This window comes from Papio anubis, chromosome 20, assembly GCF_008728515.1.
Source record: "Papio anubis isolate 15944 chromosome 20, Panubis1.0, whole genome shotgun sequence".
Lineage (NCBI taxonomy): Eukaryota > Metazoa > Chordata > Mammalia > Primates > Cercopithecidae > Papio > Papio anubis.
Window position 1 is genome coordinate 41,846,040 of NC_044995.1, and position 13,132 is coordinate 41,859,171.

The 13,132-nt window shown below is 50.4% G+C and overlaps 2 protein-coding genes and 1 long non-coding RNA gene across 3 annotated transcripts in view; 2 read left to right on the forward strand and 1 right to left on the reverse strand.

Moving 5' to 3' along the window:
* LOC116271697 overlaps positions 1-2,964 on the forward strand; it is an 8,573-nt gene extending 5,609 nt beyond the window's left edge. The window contains exon 3 of the long non-coding RNA XR_004180389.1: positions 2,545-2,964. This is a non-coding gene — a long non-coding RNA (uncharacterized LOC116271697). The remainder of the gene's footprint in view (positions 1-2,544) is intronic.
* A 1,034-nt stretch (positions 2,965-3,998) lies between these two features.
* On the reverse strand, positions 3,999-10,184 carry RDH8 (retinol dehydrogenase 8). Its single transcript, XM_031659948.1, has 3 exons — positions 9,776-10,184; positions 6,012-6,170; positions 3,999-4,447 (listed from the first exon to the last, which is right to left on the reverse strand). The coding sequence occupies exons 1-3, from the start codon at positions 9,936-9,938 to the stop codon at positions 4,224-4,226; spliced, it is 546 nt and encodes a 181-aa protein (XP_031515808.1). The 5' UTR covers positions 9,939-10,184; the 3' UTR covers positions 3,999-4,223.
* A 2,697-nt stretch (positions 10,185-12,881) lies between these two features.
* The window catches only part of COL5A3 (collagen type V alpha 3 chain), a 49,213-nt gene continuing 48,962 nt past the window's right edge, over positions 12,882-13,132 (forward strand). The window contains 1 exon segment of the mRNA XM_031659061.1: positions 12,882-13,085. Within this exon segment, the coding sequence (XP_031514921.1) occupies positions 12,998-13,085 (88 nt within the window). The 5' untranslated portion in view covers positions 12,882-12,997.

Genomic DNA, 13,132 nt, shown 5'->3' on the forward strand with positions numbered 1-13,132 from the left:
CCCGCGTTACGGGCTTGCCCATTTCGACGAGTCTCGCTTCTGTTCTCCGCCTTTCGGCTGGAGGTTAAGCAGTAGCGATCCTACTCTGCTTCCGTGCCTGCCTCCCCGGTTCTCCCCAAGTCTCCTCCTCTAGAAAGAGACGGAGTAGGCGCTCGCCACCATGTCCGGGTCACCGCCACTTATTTTAGTAGAGTTTTCACCGTGCGCCAGCCGGTGATGGTCTCTAAACTCCTGGCTCATGATCTGCCCGCCAATTGTTCTCCCCGCGCGGGGATTTAGTTCGCCTTTGGCTGTCCAGGTATTTTAATTCATGATATCTCTCCCTTAGCCTCTGCTCCTACTGTAATCTCGTCCCGTTTAGCCTGATCTTCTTCTTCCATTGCTTGACTTTGCTTCATCCCCAGCACCCCTCCCCGCCCCTCACCCACTCCAACTCAGTTCGCACTCCCTCTGGTAATCTGATCCCACTTCTACCCCACAAAATCCGGCCCCTGAAATTCCTCCCATCACCACCCCTCCCCGCACCCTGGCCTGGCTTTATAATTTCGGTCCTCCTCCCTGCTGGCTCCTCGGCCCCCTGCCCAGAGTGGCTCTCCTTCGGAGGTGAGCTGGAAGGACAGTCCAGGCGTCTGTCCCTCCCTGCTGCAACCTCTCCTCCGGCCTGAACGCCGAAATTTCTCTCTCGCCTCGGACCCTCTAATTCAACTATATATTAAGAACTCCATGATTTTAAACTAGCAAGCACCCGAATCAATGACTTTAAATACTGGTTCCTTCATTCTACTTGGCTCCTGAGAAATGACAGTTTCCAATCCCAGCCTCACCCACGCTGACTGCACCTGAGCCTGGCCTCCAGCGGTGCTGAGGTACTCCCCGTGAAGACCCCTAATGCACCTACCAATAGCCTGAATAGCTAGGTATATGATCTCTTTGCCTAGCCTAAGCGCCTCTGCATGTGTGTATGAAACCATCAATTATGCGACAAACAAAGGGGTATCATTCAGAACAAATGCCTAAAATCCAGAAGCCTAGTAAGGCAACGGACTCATTGCCACCCTCAGTGATACACAGCACTAGACTTTGAAGGGCCGGAAGGTCACTTTATTCTTTTTTTTTTTTCTTTTCTTTTTTTGAGACAGGGAACGCTTCTCTCATCAGCTTCAGGGTTGGAGTGCAGTGGTCGATTCAGCCGTGCTCGGCCTCTGGTGCTGACATGACTCTTCCTGCTCAGCTTCCTGGTAGTGGGGACTTGAGAGGGAGCCTGCAATTCTCTGCCTGCTAAGATGCAGATGGGGTTTCTCACCTGCAGCAATGATGGTCTCATCTCTCGACCTCAGATCCATTGCCCTGCCTCCCAGTGTTGATTAGGGCGGACACGGCGCCTGCCTTTTTTTCTTTTCTTTTTCTTTTTTTTGAGGATTTGAGTCTGTCTGTCACCCAGGCTTGATCAGTACTTGATCTCAGCTTCCACTGCAGCTCCGCTTCTCCCTGGTTCACGCCGCATTCTCCTCCGCCTCAGCCTCCCGAGTAGCTGGGACTACAGGCTGCCTACTTACACCTCGGGCCACCGCTTAAGTTTTTGGCTTCTGAGACTTGGTTTTACCTCAAGGAAAGAATGATGGTCTCACCCTGACCTCAGTGATCCGCCTCTGGCTCCCCAGCAAAGTGCTGGGATTACAGGGTTGAGCTTGCCTCGGCTCCTTCTTTTTTTTTCTTTTTTTTTTTGAGAGACAGTCTCGCCTCACGCCTTTGAGGCCGTGGTGGCAAGAAAGGGTCTATCTCTTGCTTGCAATGCAGCTTCCTGGCTCTGTTCACGCATTTCTCCTGCCTTCAGGTCCTATAGTTGGGATTCTAGGGTGGCCCACGCCTCCGGCTATATTTTTGTAATATTTTAGTGATGGGGTTTCACCATGTTTAAATTTGTGGGATGGTCTCACCTCCTGGCCTCAGACCTCACTCCTGCCTCCCAAGTTAGATTACAGGCGTGAGCCATTTCTGGCTCTGCCTATTCTTAAATGAAGAATGCCGCTTTTACTTAAATCAATCTGGCCTCATATATGATAACATTAAAAAACTTAAAGACAAAGCTCAAAAACTTGCAAATCAGGCAAATAATTATTCTGGACTTACCTTGCCATTCTCTAGCCTAGCTTCATGGCTCCTTCCACTAACAGGCCCTTTCGCACTCATCCTTCTTGTCCTCTTGATCAGACCTTGTCTTTTCAGGCTAATCTCTCAGTTTATACAAAATCGTATCTAAGCTATTACTAATTAATCAATACGGCAAATCCTCCTTCTAACAACCCCGCAATACCAACTCCTACCCCAAGATCTTTCCTCAGTTTAATCTCTCCAACTTTAGGTTCCCATGCTGCCCCAACCCCACTCAAAGTAGCCCTTAGAAACATTGTCCATCACCCCAAAACATCACCCATCACCCCTCCTTGGCACCCCTAAAATTTTCACCCCAACATCCTAACATTACACTACTCTTTCTCATTTTATTTCTTTCTTATTTTATTTTTCATTATTAAACATAAAAAGACAGGAATGTAAGGTCCTGTGAACGTACTACACCATGGTCGAGCCATTGTGGTCCCTGTGACCCACATGTACAGGCCTCCTGGAGTCACAAAGCCTGGAGCAACAGGAGAACCACTAAAGAAGAAGAAACGGCTAGTTCCTGCCTTAACCGATTAACCAATCTTGCAACATTCCACCATTGTGATCTGTTCCTGCCCTATCCTATCTAATCAATTGACCTTGTGATATCATGCCTTGTGACCTTCCCCCACCTTGTGACTATGCACCTTGTGACATTCTTCCCCTGCCCAAAGAAACCGCCCCTAACTATCTTTCCACTACCTACCCCAAACCTATAAAACCAGTTCCACTCCCACCACCCTTCACTGACTCCCTTTTTGGACTCAGCTGAAAAGTGAATAAACAGCCTTGTTGCTCACACTTAGTCTGTTCAGGGTGTCTCTTCAATTAGACGCGTGCGTAACACCAACTACTCATGGGGCTGAGGTGGGAGGATCGCTTGAGCACGGGAGTCAAGGCTACAGTGAACAGTAATCCTGCCACTGCACTCTGGCCTGGGTGACAGAGTGAGATTGTGTCCCAAAAATTTAAAAAAAAAAAAAAGAAAGAAAAGAAAAGAAGAAAGAAAGAAAGAAAAAGAAAAAAAAAAAAAAAGAAGAAGGCAACCAGGAGTGGTGGCTTACTCTTGTAATCCCAGCACTTTGGAGGCCAAAGCAGGAGGATTGCTTGAGCCCAGGAGTTTGAGACCAGCATGGGCAACATAGTGAGACCCCATCTCTATAATAGATAGAGAGAAAGAAAGAAGAAAGAAAAGAAAAAAGAGACAGAAAGAAGAGAAAAAGAGAAGAAGAAAGAGAAAGAACAAATGAATGAAAGAGAAGAAAGAAAGAAAAAGAGAGAAAGAAAAGAAAGAAAAAAGAAAAGAGAAATAATAGAAAGAAGAGAAAAAGAAAGAGAAGAAAGAAAAAGAGAAAGAACGAATGAAAGAGAAGTAGAGAGTAGGGTTTCACAATTTTGGCCAGGCTGGTCTTGAACTCCTGATCTCGAGTGATCCACCTGCCTTGGCCTCCCAAAGTGTTGGAGTTACAGGCATGAGTCATTGTGCCTGGCCTAATGGAAAAAAAAGTTCATAGTAATAAGGTCTTGCTATGTTGACCAGGCTGGTCTCAAACTCCTGAGCTTAAACAACCCTCCTGCCTAGGCCGCGCAAAGTGCTGGGATTATAGATATGAGTCACCATGTCTGGCCACTTTTTCCTTCTGAACTTCATAATCCTTCTGAACACAATTCTCCAGGCTAATTTATTTTATTTTATTTTATTTTATTTATTTTAGAGACAGAGTTTCACTTTGTTGCCCAGGCTGGAGTGCAGTGGCACAATCTTGGCTCACTGCAACCTCTGCCTCCCAGGTTCAAGCAATTCTCGTGCCTCAGCCTCCTGAGTAGCTGGGATTACAGGCACATGCTACCATGCACAGCTGATTTTTTTTTTTGTATTTTAGTAAGAACGGGCTTTCACCCGTTCTTACTGGTGGTCTTGAACTCCTGAGCTCAGGCAATCCACCCGTCTCAGCCTCCCAAAGTGCTAGGATTACAGGCATGAATCACCAAGCCTGGGCTCCACACTAATTTAGAATATGATCTAAAACCCATTCACCATCCTCCCAGTCTGGGGAGGATCAGACGCTGGTGGGATTTCCAGGGGTGGGTCCCCACAGCTCACCCTGCAGCCCCATGACGCTGCTGATCACCACGATGTGGCCCTGCCGCCTCCTCTTCATGCCTGGAAGCACAGCTTTGACGAGACGGACAGCTCCGAAAAAGTTGGTGTCAAAGACATTCTGCATGGCAGCAAGGCTGAGCCCCTCCAGGGGCCCCACCAGACCCATTCCGGCATTATTCACTAAGAGAAGAGGTACTAAGGTTACCTTAAAGTCCCTTACCCTTCTAGCATTACTTCCAGACACCCCCTGAATCACCCCACCCCATACTCCAAGTCCAAGGCCAGTCCAGGGTATCATGGGTGGACAAATATGAAATCTTGGTGATCTTTAAACACAGTTTAGCGTTTGTCATAGGAGATCCTCAGCCCTGAGTGGGAGGAAGGGCTGCTGGGAATAGTGGCCCCCTTAATCCATGAGCAATTCAGTTCTGACCCCAAATTGCATCAAGACAGTGACACCCACCTTCCTGCGAAGGTTGGGGACCTTATGACTTATTTCTGCATCATGCTGTCTTCCTCAAGTGACTCATCCAAGTAATTTTCCCAACCACATATGACTTTCTCCATATATGAGAATTTCTATTCCGTAAAATCTGCCCCACCCCCAGGCCTCAGATTATTACTAGTGTCTCTAATATTTTTATTTTTTAAAAAATTGATTTTTGGGCCAGGCATGGTGGCTCATGCCTGTAATCCCAGCACTTTGGGAGGCCAAGACGAGTGGATCACCTGAGGTCAGCCTTCGAGACCAGCCTGACGAACATGGAGAAACCCGTCTCTACTAAAAATACAAAATTAGCCGGGTGTGGTGGCGCATGCCTGTAATCCCAGCTACTTGGGAGGCTGAGGCAGGAGAATCACTTGAACCCGGGAGGTGGAGGTTGCAGTGAGCTGAGATCATGCCATTGCACTCTAGCCTAGGCAGCAAGAGTTAAATTCCATCTCAAAAACAAAAAAAAGATTTTTGGCCAGGTGCGGTGGTGCACGCCTGTAATTCCAGCACTCTGGGAGGCCGAAGTGGGCGGATCACTTCAGGTCAGGAGTTTGAGACCAGCCTGGCCAACATGGTGAAACCTCGCCTCTACGAAAAACACAAAAATTAGCTGGGCATGGTGGCAGGCACATGTAATCCCAGCTACTCAGGAGGCGAGGCAGGAGAATCGCTTGAACCCGGGGGGTGGAGGTTGCAGTGAGCCGAGATCACGCCACCGCACTCCAGCCTGGGCGCAGAGCAAGAATCCGTCTCAAGAAAAAAAAAAAAATTGATTTTTCTCTGTCTCCCAGACTGGCTCTATCTGGGAGACAAGGTCTTTCTCTGTCTCCCAGACTGGCTCTATCATAACTCACTGCAGCCTCAAACCCCTGGGCTCTAGTGAGCCTCCCACCTTGGCCTCCTGAGTAGCTGGGATTAGGCATGCACCGCTATACCTGGCTAATTCTTAATTTTTTTGTAGAGTCAAAGTCTCACTATTTTGCTGGTCTCGAGCTGCTGGGCTCAAGCAATCCTCCTGTCTCAGCCTCCCAAAGTGCTAGGATTACAGGTATAATTCACGGGACCCAGCCCTTAATAAATCAATTGGTAGGATCAACTGGTCTACCCCTGTTGGCCAACTGGTCTACCCCTTCTATCCAGGTTCAGAGATTGGTGAAGGAGCCAGAGAGCTGGTGCTCAGACCTTGCCGTATTGAGGGTCTATACTCAGACCAGGATGGGGCTCAGTGAATCAGGGGCTGTGACGTCTTACCCAGCACGTCCACTTCTCCCTGCATACAGCTGAGACACTGAGCCACCGACTCGTCACTGCACACGTCCAGCTGGGCCACAGTGAGGGTCTGCCCCAGAGCCTCCCCAGCAGCTGCCTCCAGTGTCTCCTTCTTCCCCAGGTCCCTCATGGTGGCCACCACTGGGGGCAGAGAGTAAAGCAGGGAGAGGCACTGAGTTCCTTTCCCCTTGGTGTGGGCTCCACGTTTCTGTGATCTTGCATTAGAAGTCACAGAGAGATGGAAACCCACAAGTTCACACACCCACATTTATCACTCAGCCAACAAGTAAGTGCACACTTGTGTACATGCATCTCCACATACCTGTATCCATCCTTCCAACCATGAGTTCAACAGACATTTATTGAGCATCTACTATACACTATGCCCTATTCTAGGTGCTGAGGCTATGGCATGAAATAAGATAGTCCCCAGGTGTGGTGATGCAAGCCTGTAATCCCAGCACTTTGGGAGGCCTAGGTGGGAGGATTGCTTGACCCCAGGAGTTTGAGACCAGCCTGGGAAGTATCCCATCTCTACAAAAAAATTATATATACAAATTTGCCAGGTGTGGTGGGTGGCCCCCACCTGTAGTCCTGGCTACTTGGGAGGCTGCGGTGGGAGGATTGCTCGAGCCCAGGAGGTTGAGGCTGCAGTGAGCTGAGTTGGAGCCACTGCACTACAGCCTGGGTGACAGAGTGAGACCCTGTCTCAAAAAATAAAAAAATAAGGCCGGGGTGGCTCACATGTGTAATCCCAGCCCTTTGGGAGGCCGAGGTGGGCAGATCACAAGGTCAAGAGATCGAGACCATCCTGGCCAAAGTGGTGAAAGTTGGTCTCTATTAAAAATACAAAAATTAGCTGGGCGTGGTGGCACACACCTGAAATCCCAGCTACTCAGGAGGCTGAGGCAGGAGAATTGCTTGAACCTGGGAGGCAGAGGAGGTTGCAGTGAGCTGAGATCATGCTACTGAACTCCAGCCTGGCAACAGAGTGAGACTCTGTCTCAAAATAAATAAATAAATAAATAAATAAATAAGATAACATTTCTGCCTTCATGGAATTTATAGCCTAGTAGGTAAGACAATAAAATACACAAACATAAAACAGACTGCCATGAAAAAAATGCATACATACCTATAGCCAACATACATACATACATGAACGCTGAAGTTAATAGGCATATATATATATATATATACACACACACATATTTTGAGACAAAGTTTCACTCTCGTTTGTTACCCAGTCTGGAGTGCAGGGGCGTGATTTCGGCTCACTGCCAGTTCTACCTCCTGGGTTCAAGCGATTCCCCTGCCTCAACCTCCCAAGTAGCTGGGATTACAGGTGCCTGCCACTACACCCAGCTAATCTTTTGTATTTTTAGTAGATATGGGGTTTCACCATATTGGTCAGGCTGGTCTCAAACTTCAGGTGATCTGCCCACCTCATCCCCCCAAAGTGCTGGGATTATAGGCATCAGAAGCCAAAGAGCCACAGAGCCTGGCCAAGCTTATCCTCTTTTTTCTTTTCTTTTCTTTTTTTTTTTTTTTTTTTTTTTGAGATGGAGTCTCGCTCTTGTCACCCAGGCTGGAATACAGTAGCAAAATCTCGGCTCACTGCAACCTCTGTCTCCTGGTTCAAGCGATTCTCTTGCCTTAGCCTCTCAAGTAGCTGGGATTACAGGTACCTGCCACCATGCCCAGCTAATTTTTGTATTTTTATTGATTGGTTGATTGATTGACCGAGACAGAGTCTTGCTCTGTCACCCAGGTTGGAGTGCAGTGGCGCAATCTCGGCTCACTGCAAGCTCCACCCCTGGGATTCACACCATTCTTCTGCCTCAGCCTCCAGAGTAGCTGGTACTGCAGGTGCCCGCCACCACGCCCGGCTAAGTTTTTGTATTTGTAGTAGAGATGGAGTTTCACCGTGTTAGCCAGGATGGTCTCGATCTCCTGACCCCGTGATCCACCCACCTCGGTCTCCCAAAGTGCTGGGGTTACAGGCATGAACCACCACGCCTGGCCAATTTTTGTATTTTTAGTAGAGACGGGGTTTCACCATGTTGGCCAGGCTGTTCTCAAACTCCTGACTTCAGGTGATCTGTCCACCTCGGCCTCCCAAAGTGCTGAAATTACAGACATGAGCTACTGCGCCCAGCCTCAAGCTTATGCTCTTAAGCAGGACCTTAGCATATGTACCATGTCTGCACATGCACCAGCATGCATGTTTGATATCCCCCAATGTGTGCAACCATAATCAACCAAGAACACTCCTGGGGGCATTTGCCTCTTGTCTTCGGACCAGTGTGATTCGTGGGTAGCAGGCGCCTGAATGGGGTCACTTGCATCTACATGTGATATAGTGGGAAACATGGGTGCAAGGGATGGGATGCCTGAGTTCAAATCCCAGCTCTGCCACTTTGCAGCTGGGAGACCTTGAGCAAAGACCTTTGACAGTCTGCATCTTCGTTTCCTCATTTCTAAAATGAGGCAGGCCAGGCACAGTGGCTCATGCCTGCAATCCCAGCACTTTGGGAGGCCCAGGTGGGCAGATCACCTGAGGCCAGGAGTTCGAGACCAGTCTGGCCAACATGGTGAAATCTCGTCTATTAAAAATACAAAACATTAGCCAGGTGTGGTGGTGCATGCCTTAATCCCAGAAACTCAGGAGACTGAGGCATGAAAATCACTTGAATGTGGGAGGTGGAGGCTGCAGTGAGCCAAGATGCGCCACTGCACTCAACCTGGGCGACAGAGCAAGACTCTGACTCAAAATAAATAAATAATAAAATAATAATAAAATGGGGTGGATGATAGTGCCTGCCTCACAGGTGTGATGTGAGGATTAAACGACTTCCTGGATTCAGGGCACTTAGAATGCAGCGTGGTACATTGTAAAAGCTCCGTAAACATTAGCCTCCAGCAGTTTAATACACCCATCTGCCCGCCCACAGGAACGCACGTTATTCCCTGCACACTGGCGTTCAGGCTCTCATGCTCAAAGCTGTGTGTGTCTCTAAAACAGAGGGCAGAGGGCTGGGAGAAGCACCCCTGCCAACTGGGGCAATGCCCTCACCCCCAGTCGCCTCCTTGTAAGTAACAACCCTTTGCCCACTTTGGCTCCAGCATGCACCCTCTGGGTCAGGGGTTCTCCTGGTTGGTTAGGATGCAGGTTCCAGGGATTTATTCTAGAGCTGCAGAAAGGCAAGTTCTTAGAACTAGAAGGCCATCCCTTCAACCCCCAAGGTCAGGAGCACTTAAGAAGCTTATCTCAGTAAAAGCAGTAATCTGGGGAGACTGTGGAGGAGTGAGCATCAGGGTAGTGATTATTCCAATCTAGGAAATGCCCTAGTGAAACCCTTCTAAAAATATCACCCACCCACCCCCTGCCACTCTCAGCATGCTTTATTTTGTTTCTCAGCAGTTATTCCCACCAGATATAGCAACAATTTCTTTTTATCTGTTTATCGCTCATTCTCCCTCTCCTCCCCGCATGACACCATCCCGAGGGCTGAGATTTTTGTCTATTTCATCCCCAGTTGTGTTGCCAGCATTCAGAACACCCAGAAGGTGCTCAAGAAATATTTGTAGGATGAGGGGATGATTCCTGGAGGGAGAGGAAGACGGCATGCATCCTGAGTTCTCCCCAAGCCCACAAGTGCAGCTGGGAGAGATGGGTAGGGGAGACAGTGCTGGGGAAGCCGTTTCCACCCTGCTGCCTCCTAGCGCCGCCCTGCACCTCTTACCCTGGTAACGCTTCTTGGGGTCATGGGCCAGCTGCACTGCAAGTTCCAGACCAATTCCTGATGAGCAGCCGGAGATCAGCACAGTCCGGGGTGCAGCGGCCATGTTGATCCCCTCCCTGGACGCGTGACCTCCGCCGGGCAGCACCTGACTCTGACCATTCATCCTGGGCTCGTCTGCTCCCTCCTAACCCCCTCCCACAGATCCCCTGCAGGGCAAAGCCTCCGCCCTGGCCAGGAGACCCTCAATTCTGGACTGACCCTGAACAGGCAGTAAGAGAGAATCTCTTAAATCCTCTCTGCACCTCATTTTCTTCATCTGCCAAAAATGTCTTCTCCACACCTACTATACACATCACTGGTTTTTGTTTGTTTGTTTTTAAGAGACAGCATCTTGCTCTGTCACTCAGGCTGCAGTGCAGTGGCACCACCCTAGCTCACCGCAGCCTCAAGCGATCCTTCCACCTCAGCCTCCAGAGTAGCTGGGGCTACCGGCACACACTACCATACCCAGCTAATTTTTAAATTTACTTTGTTTTTAGACATGGGACCTTGCTCTGTTGCCCAGACTGGTCTCCAACTCTTGGCCTCAAGCGATCCTCCTGCCTTGGACATTTGTAACTGTTTTCTTAATTTTTAATTTTTATTATGAGTGTAAATTATTATTATTATTATTATTTTGAGACAGAGCCTTGCTCTTGTCACCCAGGCTGGAGTGCAGTGGTACAATCTCGGCTCACTACAACCTCCGTTTTCCAGGGTCAAGCGATTCTCCTATCTCAGCCTCCCAAGTAGCTGGGACTACAGGTGTGTGCCACCACACGGAGTTGATTTTTGTATTTTTAGTAGAGATGAGGTTTCTCCATGTTGGTCAGGCTGGTCTTGAACTTCTGACCTCAAGTGGTCCAGCGGCCTTAGCCTCCCAAAGTGCTGTGATTCCAAGCGTGAGCCACTGAGCCCGGCTGAGTATAAATTATTTAGGGCTGGGGAGAGTTTCTGTGAAAGCTGGGGGGAATTAGTGTCTGTATTCTGGGTGAAGAATCTCTGATTGAAGGGAGAGAGTGAGAGAAGGAGACAGAGAATGTGGATCCAGAAATGTTGTTTCACAGAGGGAAGGGGTGTGGAACTGTCAGAAGATGTAGTTAGACTACAGGAAGAACTTCCAGCAAGGCAGGGCAGGCAGGAATTTTGTGAGAGCCTTTTAGTTGGAGAAGTCTCAGCTTCAGATGTCCCTGGGGTGGGGGGAGGCGCAGCTTGCAGAGATTCCCTCTCCTCCTCCCACCCTGGGGGGCCCCGTCTCCCCCTCAGGCCTGATGGGGCCCCACCCCCTCCTCTTCAGGGACACAGAGACTCTTTGTCTGGGGAGTCAGAGACTGGGAGGAAGGCACTGCTTGCGTCTCCCTCTTCCCCTGGGGCGGGGGTGGGGGAAGCAGGGTTCGGGGAGCAGTTCAGGGCTCAGGATACGCCTCTTGGTTCCTCCCCTCCCTCGGGAAGCACCCTCACATCCTGCGTGTCTGCGCTTGTCCAATTGCATAAAAGCTCTATTTGACCTCCTGGGGACCTCTTCATGCTGGAGGTGGGGGTCCCAGCACGGTGAGGGGGGCCTCTGCCTCATCCCAAGAATGGCAAGAATCCACCCTTTCCTCCCCGTGACAGTGCATTGCTTTGCAACAGGGACAGATTTCCCACCACCCCCGGACCTTTTTTTTTTTTTTTTCTGAGACAGATAGAGTCTTGCTCTGTTGCCCAGGCTGGAGTGCAGTGGCACAACGTTAGCTCACTGCAACCTCCACCTCCCTGGTTCAAGTGATCCTCCCACCTCAGCCTCCCAAGTAGCTGGGACTACAGAGGCCAGCCACATTGCCTGGCTAGTTTTTGTATTTTTAGCAGAGATGGGGTTTCGCCATGTTAGCCAGCTGGCCTCTAACCCCTGGACTCAAGCGATCTGCCCGCCTCAGCCTCTCAAAAGTGCTGGGACTACAGGCGTGAGCCACCGCACCCAGCTCAGACTCCCCCATTTGGTGGGGATTTGGGATTGGGGCCAGGGCATCCACTGGAGACCTGGTTTGGGGTGGGGGGAGATGAGGGTTAGGGATGGAGATAAGACCCTTTATTTGAGGAATCAATAATTTGGGGGAAAGTGAAAACTGTGTTTTGGGATCTGTGGTGAGAATCTGGGACCAGGACACGTGACTCAGGGATTTCAGTGGAGAGATAAATGTTTGCAGTAAGACTGGGGACCCCATTTTGGGATCTGGGGTGAGGTTTGAGGTGGGATCAGGACCCCTTAGGGACCTGAAGGAAAGGCTCTGGGGCTGAGGCTGGTACCTCCTATTGTCTACCTAAGGGACTGAGGATAAAGCAGGTAGGTGAATGAGAGTTTGGGGTGAGATTGGGACCCCACTTGGGGGCCTGAGTGAGGCAGAAAGGACTTGGTGCCAGGTGAGGTGGCTCATGCCTGTAATGCCAGCGCTTTGGGAGGGCAAGGCCGAAGGATCACTTGGAACCAGAAGTTCAAGACCGACCTGGGCAGCAAGCAAGACCCTGGTCTCTACAAAAAAATATATATATTTAAATTAGCTAGGTGTAGCAGTATGTGCATGTGGTACCTGCTTCTCAGGAGGCTGAAGCAGGCGGATGGCTTGAACCCAGGAGTTGGAAGCTGCAGTGAGCTATGATTGGGCCACTACACTCCAGCTTGGGTGACAGATCAAGACCCTGTCTCCAAAATAAAATGTAAAAATAAAAGAAAATAAAAAAAGATTTGGTATAAACCTGCACCTCCCCCTTTTCCAGGGCCTGGATGGAGGCTGAAGGTTTGAATGAGGCTAAGCTCTCCTTTGAGGGGATCTGCTAGGCCGAAAAGGTTTGGGGTAGGGCTGGAACCCTCGAACTCCAGGACTGGGTGGGAGTGACCCTTCTCCTCCACTGTGGGGTGGGGCAGGAACAACCCAGCTCCTGGCGCTCGGCTCCACACCAGCCGGCCAATCAGCGCTCAGCACAAAGTTTCCCAACTTCCCAGTCCAGCTGTCAGCGCTCCCCCTCCAAGGAGCCCCGCCTGGCCAGGCGCTGGAGCGCAGGGCGAGGCCAGGGCGGGGTCTCGGGCAGTTTCCCGCGGACCCCGAGAGGAGCGGGCGCCGCGAGTGACTGCACCGAGCCCGAGGAGTCGCCGCGCCCGGCAGCCGCCCCGACTGGTCCCCCGCCTTGCCCGTGGGCCCCGCCAGGATGGGGAACCGCCAGGGCCTGGGCCAGCCGCGGGCCGGTCTCTGCCTGCTCCTGGCGGCGCTGCAGCTTCTGCCGGGGACGCAGGCCGGTGAGCCGGGAGGAAAGAGATGGGACCCAGGGTCCACGACTCAGAGA

Coding starts and splice junctions, on each gene's coding strand:
- RDH8 (XM_031659948.1), bottom strand. CDS start 9,938: ATGAATGGTCAGAGTCAGGTGCTGCCCGGCGGAGGTCACGCGTCCAGG. Junction 6,171..9,775: donor CCCCAAGAAGCGTTACCAGG/GTAAGAGGTGCA, acceptor CTCTGCCCCCAG/TGGTGGCCACCATGAGGGAC. Junction 4,448..6,011: donor GGGAGAAGTGGACGTGCTGG/GTAAGACGTCAC, acceptor CTCTTCTCTTAG/TGAATAATGCCGGAATGGGT.